The sequence below is a fragment of the Manacus vitellinus genome, unplaced genomic scaffold (genome assembly GCF_001715985.3).
Source record: "Manacus vitellinus isolate BGI_N305 unplaced genomic scaffold, ASM171598v3 scaffold_25_pilon, whole genome shotgun sequence".
NCBI lineage: Eukaryota > Metazoa > Chordata > Aves > Passeriformes > Pipridae > Manacus > Manacus vitellinus.
This window is the reverse complement of record NW_021939882.1, coordinates 9,118,197-9,139,246: the sequence shown is the minus strand read 5'-3', so window position 1 is coordinate 9,139,246 and position 21,050 is coordinate 9,118,197. Positions and strand designations below refer to the sequence as shown.

Here is a 21,050-nt window from a genome sequence, read left to right as displayed (position 1 = left end):
ACTACTCCTTGCACATCCTGAACCAGGCTCAGACCCTTCTGGAATAACTGGGGATAGAAAATTCACGTTTGTGAGGAAGTCTATCACACATGTAATACATAGTTACTGTGACTATATTACTGTCCTGACTGATTTTCAGAAATGGAAGATTTAGTGGCCATTCAAAATGTTCAATGTTTGTTTTTCCATGACAAGCCCTGGCCAAATGTGGCAAACCAGAGCTTTCCAGCCCAGTCTCCTGCACACAAACTGAGCATATTCATACATGTATGTGTTTGATTTTTCATCCAAAACAGGATTAAATGGCCATTTTCAAATCTAAGTTTTAAGATCTGTATCTGGGGTCAGATTCAGGCCTGTGATATTTTATATCCACTGGATAAAACTATACAACTATTTTTTGTGCATTGTATTGCATATGAAAAAAAACTTTATGTACCTCAAAATTATAAAACATTTTTCAGTTTCTATGCAAGTATCTCATTGCCAAAGTTACAGAACCACTGCAGATGAAAAGTTGTTGGGAGACAGCAGAAAAAAATTACCCTGTTTGCCAGTTTGTTCAGCTACAGCTGTTGTCTTTTAATTTTCAGGAAACATTTTCTGTTGTTCTGCATTTGCTGGTTATTTGGTCTGGACCTCTCTTCTGATGCCAAAGTATTCACAGAACTGAACTGACACAACTGAACCAGCCCCTTGGATATGATTGGCCTTGTATTTGCAAGAACTGCAGTAGCTACACATCAATAACTTCTCCCACTGAATCCCACTGGATGCTGGATTTTCCCCTGGTCAGAAGTGGTTACGTTTTGTTTAACTGTTTGGAAAGATTAGTTTCAACTGGAACATCAAAAAGATGGCTGAAAAAGAAAAACTCTCTCTAAAGAAAGCACTTCAGTTCGGTATAAAGGGATATATTCCAGCAGTAAATCTATGCATCAGAAATGAAAATGCCCCCAGAAGTTATTATGCTTCTTGTTTGGACAACATGCAAATAAAACAGATCTGACTGGTCCATCACAAAAAAGCTGGATCACTAATGGAGAGCTGCTGTCAAACAAGAGCCACCAGGAAAGCCATAGACTGGACCTTACCTTTAAATTAGTTAACCACAAGTGTAACAGCCTGTTGCAGCTTTGTAATACAAAGATCATGTTAGCTTCAGACACCAGGATTTCTGTGTTCCCTGGCTACAAGAAATCTTCCTGTAAATTTTCTATTTAATTTCTTTATCTGAGGGTTTGGGCTAAGCAGCAATTAAATTTGAATGAAGATCCCCAAGGAGAGCACGTGGGTGAAAAGCATATGGGATAACAAAGAGCAGAATGATCAGCTCCAGGATTAAAGTGTTAATTTGTATCTTGGGAACGACCTTAAGGTACGGGTCAAATGACAAATGAAATGGGTCGCAGGGAAACACGTTACTTACAGACTCTAAACTGTGATTCAATGGCCCAGCAGAACATGAAAATGCGCCCAGTGCTCCTGAAAAGGAACAGCCTGGACTCTGCAGACTTTCTGAGGCCCCCCCAGCACCGCAGGAGCAAATCCCAGCAGGTCCGGTTCAAGGAGGATGGAGTGAGCACCAAGGCAGAGCTGGAGGCTCATCCCGCCCGAGACGCGCCTTTCCCGACCGGAAAACCAGAGATATTTAGGGATCACGAGTTTTTGCTAACCCGCTCTCCAACTTTTCCAACAAGGGCTCAGAAGGGGCTTCGGAATATCGCCATCCAAACATCTCCCAGCCTCAGGAAACACTTCCCGGTTTTTAAGAAGAAGAAGCTGACAGGGAGTAAATCCCTAACGGAGATGCCGACGGAGCCCGCACATCCCATGCAGGTCAATGGTAGCCTCTGTGAGCAGGACATCATGTCTGCAGATCTCTGTTACCTGAGGATAACGAACCACGGGGAGGATGGATGCAGGAGTGCTGAGGGGGACGGGCAGTTAAGTCAAAGAGCACCAAAAGCACAAAGCAACGGGCCCGTCTACTCCGATGATTCCTCAGCGTCAGAGAAGACAACTGCGTCCACACAGGTGCCTGAGTACATACACGTGAGCTTTCCACAGGACAGGAATGTTTCCATGGATGCAGCAGACACGGCCACGGATCCGAGTCATTCCCTGCACTCCTCTGCTGTCACCCACGGCACTGAAAGCAATGAGAACAGCACACTGTCCTCTGAGCCTGAAAGAGCAGAGCCTTGCCTAGGCAACTCTGCCAACTGCAGGGAATGTGAGCCCCATCCTGCTGCTTGGGAAGTGGGGAAAAGCGATTTGGAGCTGCCTGTAGCCAGCAGAGATGCCAGCAGCAAGGAAACAGCTCCATTGTCACCTCCATCAAACCACAGCTCATCTCCTTGTTCCCCCAGAGACTGTCACCAGGCAGGAGAGCACAAACCAGATGCCAGCTGTGTGACCTCACCAGGTGATCACACAGCCAGGGCAGCGACCAGCAGTGACATCCCAAAACCTGCTCCGTCACGGGAGCCTGGAGTCCAGGAGAATTCCAGCCAGGCAGATGCTGCCCAGTGCAACAGCTGTTCAGAAGGGTTTCACACAAAGTCTCTTCCGCCAAGGAACGAAATCAAACCGCAAACCAACCAAGAGATTAGTGAAATAAATCAAATTCACTTGGCACATGGCGAACTCTGTGCCCTCCAAGGCAGGCTGCAGTCTGTGGAGGAATCCTTGCAGTCCAACCAGGAGAAGATTAAAGTCCTTTTGAATGTAATCCAAGACCTGGAAAAATCCAGAGCGCTGAGTGAAGGGTATGGTGCATTTTTAATATTAGTAATTCATTAGAAGTGTAAAGTAGATGTTAGCATTCTTTTAACCTTTGCTCCTGAAAAATATACCTCTTCTGATGTTTAAAGATGAGTTTGCAGAAAAGGCATCTTAGACCCTTTTTGTGGTAATTGGGCCTCAACAGAAGAAAGTCTCTTCATAGTTTGGTTTTAGCTGCCACTGCCTTTATCAATTTTAGTGAGACACAGCTTAACAACTCCCTTTTTCATTTAGATTGATGATGTTTGATATGAAGCCCCTGACACCTGAAAATTATCAGTCTCCAGCTGACTAAAATCTGAATGCAGGAGAACATCAAAACCCAGGAGTCCAATGTACTCCAGCAGTACAACCCGTGGCAAAGTCAGACACACATGTGGTGCCCAAGCAGCCCCAGAGCTGACACAGCTGATATCACAAAAGCCACTCTCCTGCTCTGTAAATCATTACTAGAAGTCATTACTGCCTCCAAAAACAAGCAGAAGGAACAGTGGCTGATATTTGCTGATCTTTGGGGCCGCACTGCTGGTTGTGTTTCATGACACCACCAACAGCAGAGCTGCTTCAAGGGAATGCCTTGGGAATGGGGGAAGCCACAATGCCAAGTGAACTTGGAGAGCTCCAGTGAGTCAGGAAGATTTCATGGGAAGCAGAGGGAGGTGCTTAAAAAGGATTAGAACTAATGACACAGAGGGAGTAAAGGCTCTTGGGAAGAACTCATTTCAGAATCTCAGATTTCAGAGCTCTGCTTTCTGCAGCTCAATAAGAATGAGTGACCTGTATTTATGTCACTAGCTAAGGCTGCCAGCAGCATTTATACACTTATTTAGGCATTATAAATCATAGTAATACTATAAATCCAACTAAGGTCTAAAGAATGGACACCTTCATAGGTTAAAACAGAATTTTAAATATTTCTGTACTCAAACCAGGTTTCAGAATATCCTAATCAGGCTTTCCACACCATTAACAGCATCTCCCACTTACAGTAAATGCAACTTGACAGTTCTGTCTGGTTATAATGTAGTATATCCATCAAATAACTTATCTTTGAAAAACTCACAGATAAATCTGTCAAAGTATTAAGATAATAAAGGTTCCATTTTAATTTATTTTTTAAAGATAAAACAACATGAAGTCTATGTTATCATGAGTAATTTTATTCTCAGCACAGGTAGCTTAGGCATCTAGAATAATCACTTTTGGACAACTGCTTTGTGCATCAAACAGCACCCTCAATTTTAAAATCAGAGCATGTGTATCAATAGTATTTACTGATTAAAATTAATGAATAAATCAGATAATATTCCACATTTCCACCAACAGTCCAAGCATCACAGGAGGGTTGCACTGAGGGTTTTGGGTTCAAGTTGCATAGAAATAGCACAGAGCACAACCCTGCCTTGTTCACATCACCCAGCATTAGGCCTTTGCATTTGTTCCCATTTGGGCAGAACAGGTTTTTGTGGCTGTGCAGAACTGTCAGGATGGAGCTAACTGAAGCCACAATTTTATCTGCCCCAACTTTCTTACAGCTTTTGCAGAAAAACAAAGAAAAATCCATTTGGAAGAATTCTTTCCTTTACAAAGTATTTTAGTTGGTAATTAGAGTTAACTTCTTCTATTTGTGATGAATAACTTTCCAACTCACACTCCAAATATGAATTTACACTCACTAAAAAATTTAAAATTATAGAAATCCAGTTAGTATGTGATTTTACTCCATACAGATTACCTTTTTTAGCTGGAAACATTAACCACTAATGTCCATCTGGCTGTTAAAGTGAAAACCCTTCTATTAGCTGCCACTGGGCCCACATAAATTGTTATTCCATATAAATTTTTTTCCCATACAGCTCAGCTCCAGCTATCCTCTCTCTGAAGCTTGTTCCATATGATTTTCTACCAACAATTTTGTAATAACACAACAGACAAAATCAAAATACTGAGAGCAAAAATGCAAAAAACATTTATAGCACCCCAGAACCCAAAAGGTCAGGTAAGAGGCAAGATTTGAGGCAGGGACACAAGTCTGTGTCCAGCTTAAGCAATCACTTCTCTATTGCATTCTTCATCCAACTACCCCCTGGAGTGTTCTTCCTAAAGAATGACAGGAAAGAACCCCCACATCTTCTCCCCTGCATAGAGTTCTGGATGAGAGACTGCACAAGTTCTGATTACGAATCCATGTTTCCATTTGAAAATCTGACCATAGCAAAGCTTAATTTGCTGGGAAGCACAGTCAGATTATCTAGCAATATTTATAATGCATTTCTGTTAAGTTATCACTGGGTTGAAAAGAAAAATTTTGTGAAATACCTTGAAGTTTGATACTGAGATTCAACGAGAAGCTTCAATCCATCTTGCCAGAATCATCCAGCAGTGACAGTGAACATTCAAAGATGTATAGATGTATAGATGCACATGGAGAACTTCCACTTTAATTCCAAAACAATCAGGAACTTATTTTGGTACCAACTGTTCTCCCCTAATCCAAATAAAACTTGTTAAATGTGAGTTACTCATCCTTCAGACTAAATGAACCACCAACTTCAAACTCTTTCTAACAGTTGATAAAAACCAGTTTGATAAAAATAATTCAGCTCTGGTTGGTGTTATGTATAAAAATCCCTTTTCTTTTGTTCTCAACACTCCAAATTTAGATGCCATGAGCAGCAGAAATCTGACTTGGTTATACTCAAGTAAGGAAACACAAGAAGAGGAAAGACTGGAAAGCATAAGGGTAAAGATCAGACTGATTCACCAAACCCATGAAGTTTTAAACACTTTAAAGTGGGTTTGTAAGAAACAGTTGCATGTCTAAGTGTTTTCATAACAAATATTCATGCAAGAACCAACAACCAGAATCCTAAACCAGCCCAAAACAGTGCGAGGTGGGAAAGATGCAAGACAAGAATCGCAGGGTTTGTGTTTTTTAAAGCAACCCTCTAACTTAGAATTTGACACCAGAATTTTTAGTAAGGATGATGGAAGTGGTGAATTTTTGTTCGTAAAAGGTTCAGAGACCTGTTGCTGTATCTATAAACACACTTTACACGAGCTGCTGTCTCTTACAGGCGTAACTTCTACCACACTGGCCAAGACCTGAACAACTGCAGCACCTGCCAGAACACAGCCTGCATCATCTACAGGTACCTCCCTCCTTCCCACAGGTCTGCAGGGGCTGGATATCCCTCCAGCTGAACAACACAGCTATAAAATGCCTCAGCTGTGACTAATCCAGTTTTTAACAGAACACACCAAGTGGTGTGTGTGAGGTATTTCTTTTTGTTTCCCAAGCAGAAAACAATTGATATTGGTGTTGGCTGAGAATTCAAATAGAAACTCCCCACTAAGGTTTCACAGCGTTCTTACCTATGCTTTTAAAGCCTCTGATGCCATTTCTGAGGATGAAATTCCTCTGTTTGTTGCATTTTTAAAGCTGGGATTTCTGTAACACGTTTAAGATCTTGAAAAAGATAAACACTCAGCTCTCCAAGTGCCAGTGAGCTACAGCTACAGTTCACAAAAATTAAACTCCCACACTTTTCACTCCTGTAGCTGTTATTAATTTAAGAGAGTGCAATTTGACTAAAAAAACATTGCAGCACCGTGTCCTGGAAGCTGTAAATGTTTCAAACACTGTGTCTGTAAAAACACACTGTAAGAGCCTCCAGCTCCCCAACCATCCACCCCAAACCAGCAGGTACAAAGTCTTGGTTGTACTCTGCATGTGGTTTGTCCACTCAGCAAGGGATTTTATAAGGCTTCCTCTAATTTATAAACACTATCTCATCTTTGCAGCCTCAGTTATGAGGCAGAGAACCCAAATCTTGGGTTACTTGACTATATTTACAAAAACAAATGGTAAGAGATTTTCTCTTTTAGGTTGAAACCTTTTCCTTTATTTCAAAGAACATGGCAGACCGTTATCTTTGCCAGTTTGCAAGCAATATAACTTTAATTTTTTTAAATGATACAAGGGATAGAAAATACCCACATGGAAGTGTTTTTCACACCACATCTTCTACATGAGCCACATTTGCTAAAGAATTTAATAAACTGAACATAGCACTGGAACCTGTTGTTCAACACACAACTCAGCCAGGTACTGATGTCCTAAACCTCTGGCAGTGAAATCCCAAAGTAACCAAGATATCACAAATTAAACACCACAACTCCTCTGAGACAAAGCTGTTCATCTTCTTCATAGCCCACAGGATACTGTGGAAGTAACGTGACTTATCCAAGAGCATAGACTGCATCTGTATGAAAAGGAAGATCCAAGACAAAGCAGGTTTCCTTTGCTTGGTCACCATCTCTGACCAAACAATCTCTGTGTGTTTGACTGGACTAGACACAAAAAGATCACTCTCTAGAAATTATGTACAAACTACCCTTTACCACAGGCTGAAGAATAAACCATGATGGTTATCTCGTGGTTTTAAGTCTCAGTGCAGGGAAGGTCCTGAACAAGTGGCACAATTATCCAAAGAAAGGGACAGAGGAAATAAGAAAACACTGATGTGCCTTTTTGATTTCCTGGGTAGTTTGTAATGATAATGGTGCCTGAAGGCTTTGCAGGGCAATGATTAGTAGAACATGTACAGAACACTGGTTTTCTAAAAAGTTTCTAGTTTTGAGGAGACAGCAAGGGAACAACAGTTTTCACTTTACAGAAATGTTCCACAAGATGAGGTTTTGAAAAAAGTATTCTGAGTGACTAACATTTGAATTTAGACAATATTCTAAAAGAAATTATCAGTGTTTGCTCTAGACAAACCCATGTAATTTTTTTATATTTTATGTAGCCTAAAGGTCCGTGCAAGTATTTTTCCCCTAACACAGCATCACTGTTTTCATTAATTATAGAATCAAATGTCTTATCTTGCTCCCAGTTTTCCTGCTCCTAAAGAACCCAGCTCATCAGTGATGCAGGATGTGGGGTTGCTGTCACTGAACCATCTTTATCACACACAGTTTAAGCAGACCCTGAGTCAAACAATACACTAATCTCATATAAATCCCAGTGTGGATTACACCGATCAGGAAAGTAATAAAGAGCTTTTCTGCCTAACAGTGAGGGTATATTTGGCTTTATTAACTCCCCAGCAGGGATTCCAGACTCGGGATTTCCAATCTAGATCATGTAACACAAATGATTGTTAATAATAAACAAATGCAAGCAGCAAACAAAACCAGTTATCTGGGCATCTCATGGACAGTATTAAATGAAGACTGAATTGACCTCTTGCCTGTGGAGATGATCTCTCCAACATGAAATTAAAAACTCTGAAGAAAGGCAGAAAATAGGACTAGGAGCAGATGCCACCTTCACACGTGCCAGAAACCCAACATTTAGTATTCTTGACTACTGAAAAGTATTAAGTTGCAGCTTTAGCAATAAGCTGATAAAATGCCAGAGACACCGATTTTATATCACTTTCTTCTACCTCTTTTATATTTATTATGTCTTGCTTCTTGTTCAGAGATCCTTCTCCAGCTTTTCTAAATCAGAATAATCCTACTGCTTTCTTTTTACCAGCTGAGTTGTATTATTTCATTAAAACCCCCCAAACACATGAATTATAAGCAAATGAGCTTCTAGTTAAGCTTGAAGTATTATTTAACAATTTTTATGGATTTCTATATACATAAAAATACTCACAAAAATAGTGTTTAAAACACACATATTTACTAACTTCACAGGTTTCTTCTAATCAGTGCCAAAATCAATTCAGGGCCTGAAGGAACGTCCCAAAAAATCCTGAGATTGTGCTTGGATTATGAAAAATACCACCTTTCTACTCTCCCCCTGCCTCCTAAAACCTCCCCAGCAGACACAGCTGATATGACCCACTCTCCTGGCCAGAAAAGATGCTTGAAATAAAGAAAATACAGTCCTGCTTAATCAGTGTCCACACTGACACTTTTAACCTTACATTGATTTCTATGCACTCATCTGCTGTTATCTAATTAACATCCTGGCTCTCATTTGACATTAATAATAATTAGGGGTTTCAGTGGAGAAAATGAGTTCTACTTTCCTGTTAACTAACACCACTTATCTCAAAGACTTACATATTGGCTCACTTTCATAGATTTTTGCTCCTAGCCTGTCTCCTAGTGGGGGACATTCACATTTAACAGAGTTAAGTATGTGAGAGTTTTTAATTAATTCCAAGCACATGACTGTTAGACTATGGTATCAAAACCTGACCTTTGAATAAAATATATTGAAAGGTCATTCTGGTACATTTTCATTTTTTTCTCCCTTAATTTTTCTCCCATTGTTTTGGGCAAAATGTTGGAGTTGTTAAGTCATATAAAGTAAAAGGTTTCCCTTAAAAAAAATTAATAAATGAATTTATTGTCAAAGCAGAAACCAAAACACCCTTGTGTTTTCATCATGTTTTGTTATTGAATAATGCCAAGTTATTCTGATGAGATAAACATCCTTTCCAGGTGTTTTTTAAAGAGGGAATTTCTCACTTACTAGCTTAAATCTCTTCATTTTTCCATAGTGTAGAATATGACTTCAGACAACAAGAAGGAAGATTTCACCAGATTTTGAAAACACTGGATAATGCAGAGCAAGATCCAGCTTCAGCTTCACCTCAGAAGCCACCACCTGATCCTCCAGCTGCAGAGAAAAAGGAGTTAAGGAGGAAAACAAAAAAGATGAAAAGAAAATGCTTCTGGTGGATTTGACTTCCTTATGCCTCCTTTTATATTTCAAGACACCAGAACAGAAAGAGCTCGGGAGCACAGGCCTGAAATGTGCTATTACAAAACCACAAAGGTAAAGAATGTTTAATTAGGGTATCTGAAAAATCAAAATAATTGAATTTAGTTAAATCATCTCGCTGAATAAAGGTGCATGAAGATACTATTTTCAAAAGAGAAATTGTTTCTTTCAAAAGGAAGCTCTCCCATTTTTTTTCCAAGGACACTTTCATATGCTTTCTAAAGACCTTTTTTTTCAACTTTCCAAAAATAGCAAGGTTCAAACCTCTACTTTAAAAAAAAAACAAACCATGGTAGATGAAGGTAAGCATGTCACACAGCCTTCATTTCCTCTTTATAAAAAACTTGGACTAAAAGGGAAGAACTTCATTGATCTTTGAAGAAACCACACCACCAAGAACAAATTCAGGGAAACCTATGCTGCTCATAAAAGTCTCTCCTCAAAGGAGATAATCATCATTATTTCACGTCCCCACTGAAATATTTTTCTTGCTGTCATTCCTCTAATACTGAACAACAACAAAAAAGGAATTTTGGTTTAAGTTTTGCTCTGCCCTTTTGTTTGTTCGTTATAAAAAGCCCCCATTCAGAAGTTTCAGCCACTCAAGAGAGTCCTCTGGAAAGAACTTCAGAATCATAAACCAAGAGAAGCTCGTGGTAACTCTGGTTTAACCCTCTACTCAAGTAAGATCAGGTTAAGTGAATTTGAGTATTGAGTCTCTGCAAAGACAAGAATCCCAAAGTCCTTGGGAGGGGCTGCTCCAGTTTTTATTCCCAACATCCAGTGTGAGCCTGGAGCCCGTCACACCTCGCTCGGCCCAAAAGCACCTTCAGGAAGAACAGGATGGAGAACAGGATGGATAATGAGACCTCTCTTCTAAGTCTTCACCTCTTAAAGACTGAACAAACCCAATTTTCACTGCCTCTCTTCCCACGCTCCTGCTGCAGCCCACAGGCAGCTTGGCTCTCTGCCTCCAGTAATTTGATGTCTTTCCTCTACCTGGAAGCCTAAAACTGGACACAGTCCCTCAGATGTCATCACACAATTGCTGGATAAAGAGGAATGACTATTTTGGCTCCTGTCTTACTAAAGCACCTGCCCAGTCTGTCCTTTTAAGACTGTATCACTATATTAAAATATCCCAAGCTGTGGGTTTTTTTGGCCTTAAGGTGTAAGTCGATACATGACACAAAATTGGACATAAAAAGAATATTTAATGAACTTATCCGTGTCACACAAACAATTACATATGCTGAAAAGATTTTATCAAGTGTCAGTACAGTGACTTCTTTCCTCCAAAAACAATGGATTTACCAGCCAGCACAGGGAATGCCAATGGAACCTAATTTTGGGCTGATTATACTATTATTTTACTCATGAGAACGTGGTCACCTTTCATACGGGGGGCAAAGGGGAAAAGGTTTCCCAAAGCAAGTTTAGTGGAATGTACTGCAGACCTTTTCTTAGTGACCCTGGTTCAGGGTATTCCAATAGATTAACCCCTGCATCCTATTTTTCTAAGTCATACTGTATTAATTGTGCAATGTTAATTTAAAATGTCTGTACATTTTTTGTACACTTCTCTGTTCCTTGAATACTTAGGGTTAATTACACATTTGAAAAACACATTAAAACCAATTTTGCACAGAAGAATTTTGTCTGGAAGAACTAATTTATTTTTTTTTTAATAGAACTAGTCTTTTAGAAGAAAGTATGCAATATGTCACGGCTTAATTTATCAAAATTTGAGGGGACTGACATTTCTAAAAAACAATTCCATGTTAAGTTCAGTGAGTACATAAATGACAGGCACAAAATTATCATTATTGTAGAGGCTTTTCAGAAGGAAATTAATTTTTACCAGTAAAAAAATGGATTTAGTGAGACAGAAAAGCTCTTCAATAATAGGTTGTGGGTACAACAAAGGTAAGAATTAAATTATGGCATCAGAACACATCACTATATTACACTCAAGTACTCTATAACTGATATAATGAAGGATTTATTAGTGTCTAAGTTATTCTTGTGTATTAAAATAGCATTTTAAGACTAATATTCTCTGTGGTAAAGGTATAACAATAAGCAGTACCAACAGGTGCAACAGTAGTAAAACCAGAGGTTTTTTTCTGCAGCGAACTGATTTTTAATAATTTATTATATGAAAGCAATCTTTTTGTCTTTGTTTTGGTTAATAAGCCCAAAAAATCCTCCTTTTAAGCTATTTGACTTTGGGTTTGCACACATAATGCATGTGATGCCTTCACTGTGTCTTCAAAGGATCCAGATGATTCGATTTAAACAAAGCCCAGCACTCTGGTTCACCACAGAGCACCAACCAATTCCTGGCGTCAGGAAAACTCTGCAGGAACAGAGAGATTCGCTTTGGTTTAAGAAAGTGCCACCAAAGGAAGCTGCAAATAAGGCTCTGAGTCTTTCTTACAGCCTGAAAAACTGAACTACACTGATATAAATGCTCACAGGATTTATAATTTAATGTCTGATGGACTTCAGAACTGCGGGCGATTTTTAATCCTTAATCTCTCAGTCAAAATTAGCTTCTGTCTTCCAGACTCTCAAACCGATTGTTTTTCAGTTCCCTCTCCCTCGGGAAAGTCTGGATTAGCCCCACAGGGATATGAAAATTCCCTTTTTTGCCATCTGCACCCACAGCAGGAGGGAAGCAGTGCAGGGATCCGGGAATTGGCCCCTGAGCTCCCGCTGCTGCCACAGGAGAACAGTCATTTGTCTCTCTGCCTTCAGCTCTCAGACTCACCCCCTCCAAGGCATCTGTTTTCCTTGGGAGGGAACATGAAATTCCAGTGCTGCTAAAGCACTCTCCTTCAGGAAGGTTGTCCTGGGCTTCTCTATTTCAAGATTTCAGAACAACAAGGGAGATTTTTTTGGGTTTTTTTTTGTCAGCAGCAGCAGCCAGAGTCAAATTCTGAAATATATGTCAGATCTAAACTCAGGGGTTATCTAAAACACAGACAGAGCTCCCTCATTCCTTTTCTTGAGGCTCTGATTACCGTGAGATGTTTTTATGAGGTTTCAGGAGTCAATTAATAACAAACAACATTTAAATTACAAAGGAAGCAAACAGCTGTTCTTTGGAAAAAGAAAAATTAATTGAAAACTAACAGGCATTTCATGGAATCCCACAATAATTTCACTGAAAATAAAGCAAAAGTGCTGCAGAAGTAAATTATCCCTACCAAAGAAAAAGCATCGTGTTTTCACAATCAAACCACACCTACTAAATGCCAGGAGTTATTATCCCCAGTCTGTCACACACAAAAGGCTTTCTCCAGAAAACTTTAAAGGGAACATTGGAACAAAAGACTACCTGTCACAGTAAAAGGTAACAGTGGGGGGGGTGTCATGGATGCATCAGCCAAGATCCATCAGCACAAAGGTAATTCTTGGTTGCTGGTTTGTTTAGATTTAACATAGAAATTTGTATATCCTAGCAACAAAATAGCTAAAATTTAAGAGCTTTGTAACACTTAATTGGAGAATCTTGGCTGTATAAAAATGTAATGTGTAAGAATTGTTTTTTCTCTTATTGTTCAATATTTTTAAAATAGTTTAGGAATTAATTATCAATTCCCATAAGAAATAAAAAATTACCAGAGACACGTTAGGCAATTTATGATGTCAAGATTGGAAAAGCAATAGAAACTGGGAGATGTTGGAAGATAAGAGAACTGGCTACAAAAAACTTCTGTGATTTACAAAATGACACTGTACTCCCTAAAACCAGCTCCCAGAATAGGACAGAAATTTCAGGAATACAAACACATTATTAAGCAAAAATCAAGAAATACCCCCAAAAAACCCCATAAGTCAATGAGAAACAAACCACAGCTACCTGACAGCACTTGACTAAAACATATTGTGGGCCTTCTGCAAAATATGTATTTAAATGACAACTAAAACATGCTATTTATAAAACAGTGCACAGAACATGGTATATTCCAAAATTACTGTAGTTGAAATTGTTGTTTTATGGAGTCAACATAACTTGCTTTAAAAATTAAGAATGTGTGGATAAAATACTGATTTCTCTCTCATATAACAGCAGTTCATGTAGGGCTACTGACAGTTTTTGGCACTACAGCTCTTTTGAAAAAAGCCACAATACTTAGTAGTCCTGCCAGCTTAGATACAAACCATCTTCCTAGGGAAATCTATTCTCTAATGAATGTTTTGTATATATTTAGGCCCTTTAATGTGATGTTATCTTTTGCAATAAAATGAGATGTTTTATTAGGTTTCAGGAGTCAATTAATAATAAAAAAGGTTTAGGTTACAAAGGAGGTGAACAGCTGTTCTTTGGAAAAAGAAAAATGAATGGAAAACTAGCAGGCATTTATGGAATAGTTCTGCAGCTTTTCCAGGTAGAGCAAGGATTTAAATTGGAATACTGAACAAAACATCTGTAGCTTTTAGCTAGGCCATGAGTATATTTGAATATATGGGATTCTCCAGCCACAGCAGCTCTCCAAAGAGTTCCCCTGGTCATTATTTCCCCACAGAGAAAGCTCTAGGGTAGCTTTGCTTAACAGAGCACACAGTTTTCTTTTTGGCAAAGTCTCCATGTGCACAAAAGTGTATATAAATACTGTTTAAAAACCTCTCTGTGTGGCATAGCTACACTTATTTCATCGTGCTGAACTGAAACTGTGAGCAGAATGAAGTTTAGAAGTACTAAAGGATTTATGATATTTCTGTTTACCTAATCAAGCCAAGCCTGAAAACAAGTATTGTGTTCTCCGTGCTTTTATGTTTTACTTCCATAATTCCTGCAGGACTTCACTGCATCACAATGACCTTCAACTAAAAGTCTAAATTTCGTAAGATATTCAAGATAAAGTTTGAATAGCCATATTCAGACAGCAAACTCGTCCCTTTTCACAAGTTTAGAAGCACTTCTACAGCTAGAAACAGTCAAGGTTTTATGGATTTTTAAGTGTGAAAACAACCAAGCAGCTGCTAAAACCTTCAAATTCTAAAGCAGCACAGTGAAGGCAAGAGTGGCACTTAAGTAAGTCTTCCCTGCAGCAGCTGCAAAGAGCCAAATTACTTTTCCACCACCACCACCACCTTCTCCTGAAGGGATTATTTACTTCTGAGCCCAGTAATTACACGAACACAGCACAGGCAGCCCCTTCCCTTTGCCTCCAACTGGCACTGGCAGCAAGAAGAGATCAAGGCAACTGGAACCCAAAATCCTTTTAATGCCTTCTCTGCCAACAAGAGAGAAGATTGTGAAAAGGACACCTGAATATGAAAATTAACCTGCTTACCCCTGCCAAAAAAAGTAAAAGCAACCTCAGGTGAATAAAATCCAGTAATCTATCCAGTGCAAGGTGTTTAAACGTGCAAGGAATTACAGGTCTTGTACATTATCACCATTGTTTTTATCAGTATAACATAATATTAGCATTGCTTTTCACACTGTTTTCAAATTGTAGAAAATCACACTGCAGAAGATAATAAAAATACTTGCAGTATTCACAAAGGTAGTGACAGATTTAAGAAGCTAAAGAGTAACCTTGTGTTCTCCTGGAAATAACAGATTTGTTCCCATTTGAGATCTCTCATACCTGTATAACATCAGCTACATATTCTGACTGTAGCTATTCCACATGTCCCACCTGTACCTGCCAAGTTCATGATACATTCAGCAACTTGAGTTCATCTAAACATTCTGCAGGACATAATTCCCGACTATTTACTTAATTTTTAAAAAATTAACCATTCAGGCTTTCAGCAAGTTTGACCCTCTAAAAATGTTTTAAAGCAAACCTGAAAATTAACCCAGAGAACTAAAGCCAGTACGCAGAGCATGAAAAAAATAACTTATTTTGCCAGTTCTTTCTGAATGAAAAAGACTATTTTGTTCATTACAAACAATTTCTTCACATGTGAAAGGCTTCTCTGTCGAGAGGTGTTGCCTCAGCTGTAGGAAACTCAGTAGTTTATTGGAATTCTGCTGTGAAAAACCTTTAAAATGCCCAATAAACACACATGCATAGGTGCTTGTGAGCATAATTAGCATTCAGAAAACTGCATTTCAAAAGTCACATTGAATTTGTTCGTTTTAGGTTAAAGCAGCTGAAGAAGTTACAGTAGATGAGAGGGCAAAAAAAAAAAAAAAGAAACAGATTTTCCAAGCCATTTCAATTTACTGCAAGCAGCTTGTTTCCTAATGGTTTCCTAATGAGAAGGATCTTTTATGCAGGATCACTTCAGCTCTGTTCTGCTTCTTCCCGTGGTGTTTATGGGACCCAGAAATCCTCCTTAATAGATTGATTAAATCATCCGTGACACTTTCCAGTGATACAGAAAACCTTTGCAAACACTGTTGGGAACTGAAGGGTTCACTGGTCTTCATTCCAGACCGTTTGCTGTTGTGACCATGGATAAATGCCCGAGGGTTCCACACAAACAACAACAGACCAAGCCCTGACAAACAGCTGACAAAATTCTGAGACTTGCAGATGGACCAGCAGGGAGTTTGAAGCAACCACTGGCAAATATTTCCTTTGAAGAACTCAGTTATTAGGAGACTAATCGTTAGGAGACTCTGGTTGGCAACGACCTAAAACTGGTATTTTGGTTTTCCAACAGAAATAACCAGGGAAACATAGTACAGTTCAAAAGACATCTAATGTACCTCGTGGCCAAAGCAATCAAGCCGGTGATGCTCGTGGATTTTGCAGAATAGTGGAAATTCTTAAAGACAAACAATTAATATACATCTTCCCATCAGCACAGTCTGAAGGGCAAGCTCCAGAATTCCTGATGGAAACAGCTCTCTTACCTTCCCACAAATAGTCTAAATCTAGAGGAGTGCTCAGGAGATGTGCATTTAAATCAAAATAAATTGAAGGATCTGTCCTTGAATGTAACTCTTAAACCATGGAATGTCCCCCAGAAAGTCTCAGGTGTGTGCTCTGTGCCAGCACATCTCCAGGGATTTTTTCCATCTGCCAATTATTTATATAAATTATTTTGAACAGCTTTATGGTTTGGTTTGGGTTTTTTTTTAAGTTTTACTCAGACAAATCCACTTTGGGTTAGTGGAAACGCTGTTCTCAATGTATTCAAGTGTGCCCTTTATGTAGATTTGTAAGACATTCTTCTTTTTACAAATATCAATTAACTTCAGATTTATCATTTGTTCTTTTAAAGAACATACAAATCTCACAACTACACTTCAAAAGACACTACAGTGGCACAGCTGAGTGAAAAAAGAGCAAAGCTTGAGACCTTTTCTTTGAAATAAAAAAAAAAAGTTCGGAAACAAGGACTCCAAAAATGCTATATTTACTTTTTTTTTTTCAGGATAACTATAAAATGAGCTTCAAAGCATTGGAAACACATTAAAATATTACTCACAATTAAGGGATCTCGCCCCATTGTAATAACAGTTCTGTTCACTGTGCGTAACAACTGCACCATTATTTCTTGAATATGGTGATAAGTTGAAGCCTGTAAATGAAAAAAAAAAAACAAAAACACAACAGAGTTTTGGTATTAAAACCACCCCTCCTGCAAAAGTAAGAAGAAACCAAATATTTCCATGTTGCCAGTTCAAGTTGTATGACATAACAACCCTATTGCAAGAGCAGCACTAATTCTTCTTGCTCACACTGCTCCTTAGTTGCAGCCATTTCAGTGGAATTCTCATTCCAAGGGGCACAGTCCAATTTCAGCCTCATCTACCCCACAACTGCTTTTTGTTTCCAGCAGTCACTTCCCATCCCTCACTCAGGGGACTCGTGTTCCCCAGTAAGTGAATAGTCTGTAACTCAGCAGCAACACCCTGGTAACAGTTAATTAAAGCAAATTGTCAGTGCCCTCAGGGCAGTCAGGAGCTCAGGAATATTCCTGCAGTCATAAAGGGTATAGTTTTAAAGAATAAAGTCATCTTCATGTAACTGCAGCTCTAGGAGGGCACGAGCTGATCAGGGTCAGCTCTTCAGCCCCACTGCCCAAGTAGTGCTCTTGTTGCCTGAAGGACATTTGATTATTTATTTTAAAACACTGAGCAAACGGGAATAACCTTACCTTCACCAGTTTTACTGCCCTTACTCTGATCACTAGGCAGCTGGGGAAACCAGATTGCAACAAAGAAAGAAAAAGTCTAAACAAATTTCTAACAGAAAAAGCTAATTAGCTTGTACCAACAAGGCACCTATTTAATGTCAGGTACAGTTTGGAAAGAACACCACAGTCACAGAAGCCATGGGGAGTTCTTAATGGTTTAGGTGTCTGAGGTCCAATAACACCCCAGGAGAAACTGCTTCTGACTCTTTTTCCTCTGAGACATCCAATGTTTTCTCCCTTTTCTCTCCTGTTCTGATTAACCTGGATCAGGGTTAACACTTTGCAACAGGGACCTTCCTCACATCTGGCAGTTTATTTACTATTGCATTTAGTCCTGTTGTGTCCTCTGACTGTAACACACAAAAGCTTAAATGATTTCTCTGCTGTCACAGCATTTCAGAAGTCATTATATTCTATAAATGAACCAAGTATTCGCAGAATAATTTGTGATTGGTGTTTTCTTCCTTAAAGTTTCAGTTTCTCTGGTACAGTCCCAGATTTGTAACAAGACTTCACCTGACAGTGGCTGCACAGCAGACACATTTGTTGTTGTTGTTCTTATAATATTATTTACCACTATAATTAATATATATATATCTCAACAGACAAAACTTACAAACTCTGTAGCAGTGCTTTGCACAGGGAGTTAATTAGTTCATTAGTTTCCTTTTTTTTAAAAAAAAATTCAGAGATGAGGGGCCATATAATTTAACTTCACTTGCACATTTCAGTATGTGCTACACCATTATTAGTAACAGTTCAGGCCATCACATAATGGGTTTGAACATTTAGCCGTGACTCCATTATTAAAGAGGAGCTCTACTCTGAATTCACACACAGCACATAACACACCTCTCCTGCAAGACTATTAGATATGCTCAAGCATGGAAAGGTTATTTTCTGCTAGACCTTTGAATTTTCAGAGAAACATTAGCAAATGAATTAAAATGGTTCCTTTATGAAACTGAGACTCCCTTTCTTCTTGAAAATCTAAGAAACAATTAGGCATTCAATACTGACATTCCTAAATTAACAAAAAGTGTTTTCACACGTTGTCTATACAGAGGATTTCAGCTTTTATCTTCCAGTTTCTAGCTTCAGAGCAAAGTCTAAAAAACCACTGCAATATTTGCTTTCTTGGATCATATTTCTCTTCAGAAGGATGACTTGGGGAAACCCACCATCAGTTGGCTTCAGCTCGTTTGAATAAACATAACTTTTTTTGCAGAAGTTAATTAACAGCTTGTACCGTATATAAATGCTCCCTTGGAAAACAGGAATTGTGCTATTCCATTTAATGAAGTATGGCCTTCAAAAACGTGTGCTTGTCTTCCCTGGTGAAAAGGATTTGCTGGGTGACCCAGGCAGGGAACAATCAGAGCTCACACGTGTCAGCAGTGGGGAGTGTTCTCCCAGAGCTCATTGTTGGGGTGGGTGGCACACAGAGATCAGTTAATAGAAAATGCAAACCAAATCAAATTTCGCTCTTCGTAAAAAATACGTGTGCAGGGTAACAGCTAGTGTTTGGTTTAGCTTTCATCTTCTGTTTAAGATTCTAACAGGGCTGGGACAAAAGCAAGAGCCATTCCATTGTCTCAGAGTCAAGCATGCACTTCAGATCCCGCTGGAATGCTCTTTTGTTTGGATGGGGCACACAAGGAGTACCTGAATGGCTCCTTTGGAACTGCAGTATTATACAACCTGTACTTGAGACACCTCTTCAGTGTATTCATTTCAGCTCTCCCAGCTGTGTCCTCTCCCAAACTCTTGCCCAGCTCTACCCTCCTCCCTACAGGGGGCAGAGGGAGAAACAGAGAAAGCCTTGACGCTGCTCAGCAGTAATTAAAACTTTAATTGCTCCATCATCAACACTGTTTCAGTCACAAGTCTAAAACACAGCACTGTGTGGGCTGCCACAGAGGAAAATAACTCCATACAGACCAGACTCTATAACTCTATACAGACAGTGTGTTCACTGCCTGGTGCACCCAGTTCTATGACTTCATATTCCCTCTCTGACATATGTACAAATAAAGGCACATGTAAAAGGATAATGATTTTTTTAAAATCATAATTCATAATCATGCATCGATCTGACTGAAAAGTGTTCACAGAAGATCTTAAGGTAACTGGCCCTAAAAGAACATGCAGGTTTTCCCTGACTACACTCCTTTGACATTCTCTTTTGCTAAAGTTTTAAGATCTGCCATAAGTCAGGCAAATGCTTTAAAAAATTGTGTACAATTCTAAAAGGCTTCCAGGCTTGTTTGCTTGTTTGCTAAACAGCTTAAAATGCAATTGCTGCCAGTTACTGACTCGGTGCACAGAACAGGAGAAGGTTCTTCATCTCTCTTGCACTTACAGTCTCAACCAAGATTTTACTTTAGATTCCAAGAGAAAGCATTTACCATTACATTTCATTGTGTAAGCACTATAAATAAGAACTTGTTCTGATACAGTAAGCATTAAGCCATAGGAGGTATGTCAGATTAGAGGCAAAGTCTCCTTTTGAAGGACTGTCAGATTGTACATGTCAAAGCTGCAAAGAGGGAAAAGGGAACAGGTTTTAACTAAAACAGAAACAAAAAGCCACTGATTTCACCCTGACTTTCATCAATGACTTAATTGCAGTTCTGATTTAACTGTATTTTACAGGTGCTTGAAGCACAATCTCAAGCTACAAAGTTAATTTCAGACACGATTCAGTCAAAACAATGCCATCTATATCCAAAAGTTGTTTGCTGTAGAGGAAATTTAAAATCAAACATAATATCTCACTGAGATGCCCAACAATGATTGTCTATTCATATAAATAAAGTCCTTAACATAAAGCAATGTTTTTAACAACATCCTTGCTACCTGCAGAACCAGCAGCCAGGCAGCAGCTGAGGAAAACAGTGTTTGAACACAAGAGTCTGATGGTTCACAAGTTCCCACTTGCCAAAGGATGTGAGGCAAAACAGCAGAGCAGAGCTGGTAACATGAAAAAATCTCTTTTTCTTTGATAAAGGAAATGCACTCTTCAAAAAGTCTGTGAGAGCTTCAAAGATCACTTCAGAGTATAGATTTTGATCACATGGAACACAAAACAACTATTGCTGCTTCTTCCCTGTCCTTTGTGAACATTCTATTTCTGGTGATTTTCACCAAATATATCAAACCCAAAAGTATCAAAGTTAAGTAGACAAAAAGTTTTCAATGCTGATCCAAAATCAGATTTCCCTACTGAGATTGAAATAGCAGAAGAAGGAAAGACAAGATGTTGCTGTTATCAATATTGTAAAGTGATTCTGCTGCTAAAGCCTGAAGTTTCCTCCCCCAGCAGGTCACATCATTCATTTTCCTAGAAAGAGGTTGAGAGCTACAGGAAATGAGCTGTTGAATAGAAAATTGCCTTCAT

The 21,050-nt window shown here is 39.0% G+C and overlaps 2 protein-coding genes across 3 annotated transcripts in view; one reads left to right on the top strand and one right to left on the bottom strand.

Annotated features, from left to right (window-relative positions):
- DOCK2 (dedicator of cytokinesis 2) overlaps positions 1–21,050 on the bottom strand; it is a 175,459-nt gene that overhangs the window by 92,651 nt on the left and 61,758 nt on the right. The window contains exon 27 of the mRNA XM_029960275.1: positions 16,940–17,032. Coding sequence (XP_029816135.1) covers positions 16,940–17,032 — 93 coding nt within the window. The remainder of the gene's footprint in view (positions 1–16,939; positions 17,033–21,050) is intronic.
- On the top strand, positions 1,314–9,732 carry INSYN2B (inhibitory synaptic factor family member 2B). Of its 2 annotated transcripts, none has more exons than XM_018073698.1 (3): positions 1,314–2,771; positions 5,865–5,939; positions 9,312–9,732. In XM_018073698.1, exons 1-3 carry the CDS (start codon positions 1,390–1,392, stop codon positions 9,496–9,498), a joined length of 1,644 nt encoding a protein of 547 aa, XP_017929187.1. In that variant the 5' UTR covers positions 1,314–1,389; the 3' UTR covers positions 9,499–9,732. The 2 variants fall into 2 exon arrangements, with proteins under 2 accessions (XP_017929187.1, XP_017929188.1); XM_018073699.1 differs by having other exon boundaries at positions 9,317–9,424.

Bases quoted from the DNA above. Each gene is read 5' to 3' on its own strand.
- INSYN2B (XM_018073698.1), top strand. From the start codon at position 1,390: ATGACAAATGAAATGGGTCGCAGGGAAACACGTTACTTACAGACTCTA. The intron at 2,772-5,864 runs GTATGGTGCATT...TGTCTCTTACAG, and splicing joins TCCAGAGCGCTGAGTGAAGG to GCGTAACTTCTACCACACTG. The intron at 5,940-9,311 runs GTACCTCCCTCC...ATTTTTCCATAG, and splicing joins ACAGCCTGCATCATCTACAG to TGTAGAATATGACTTCAGAC.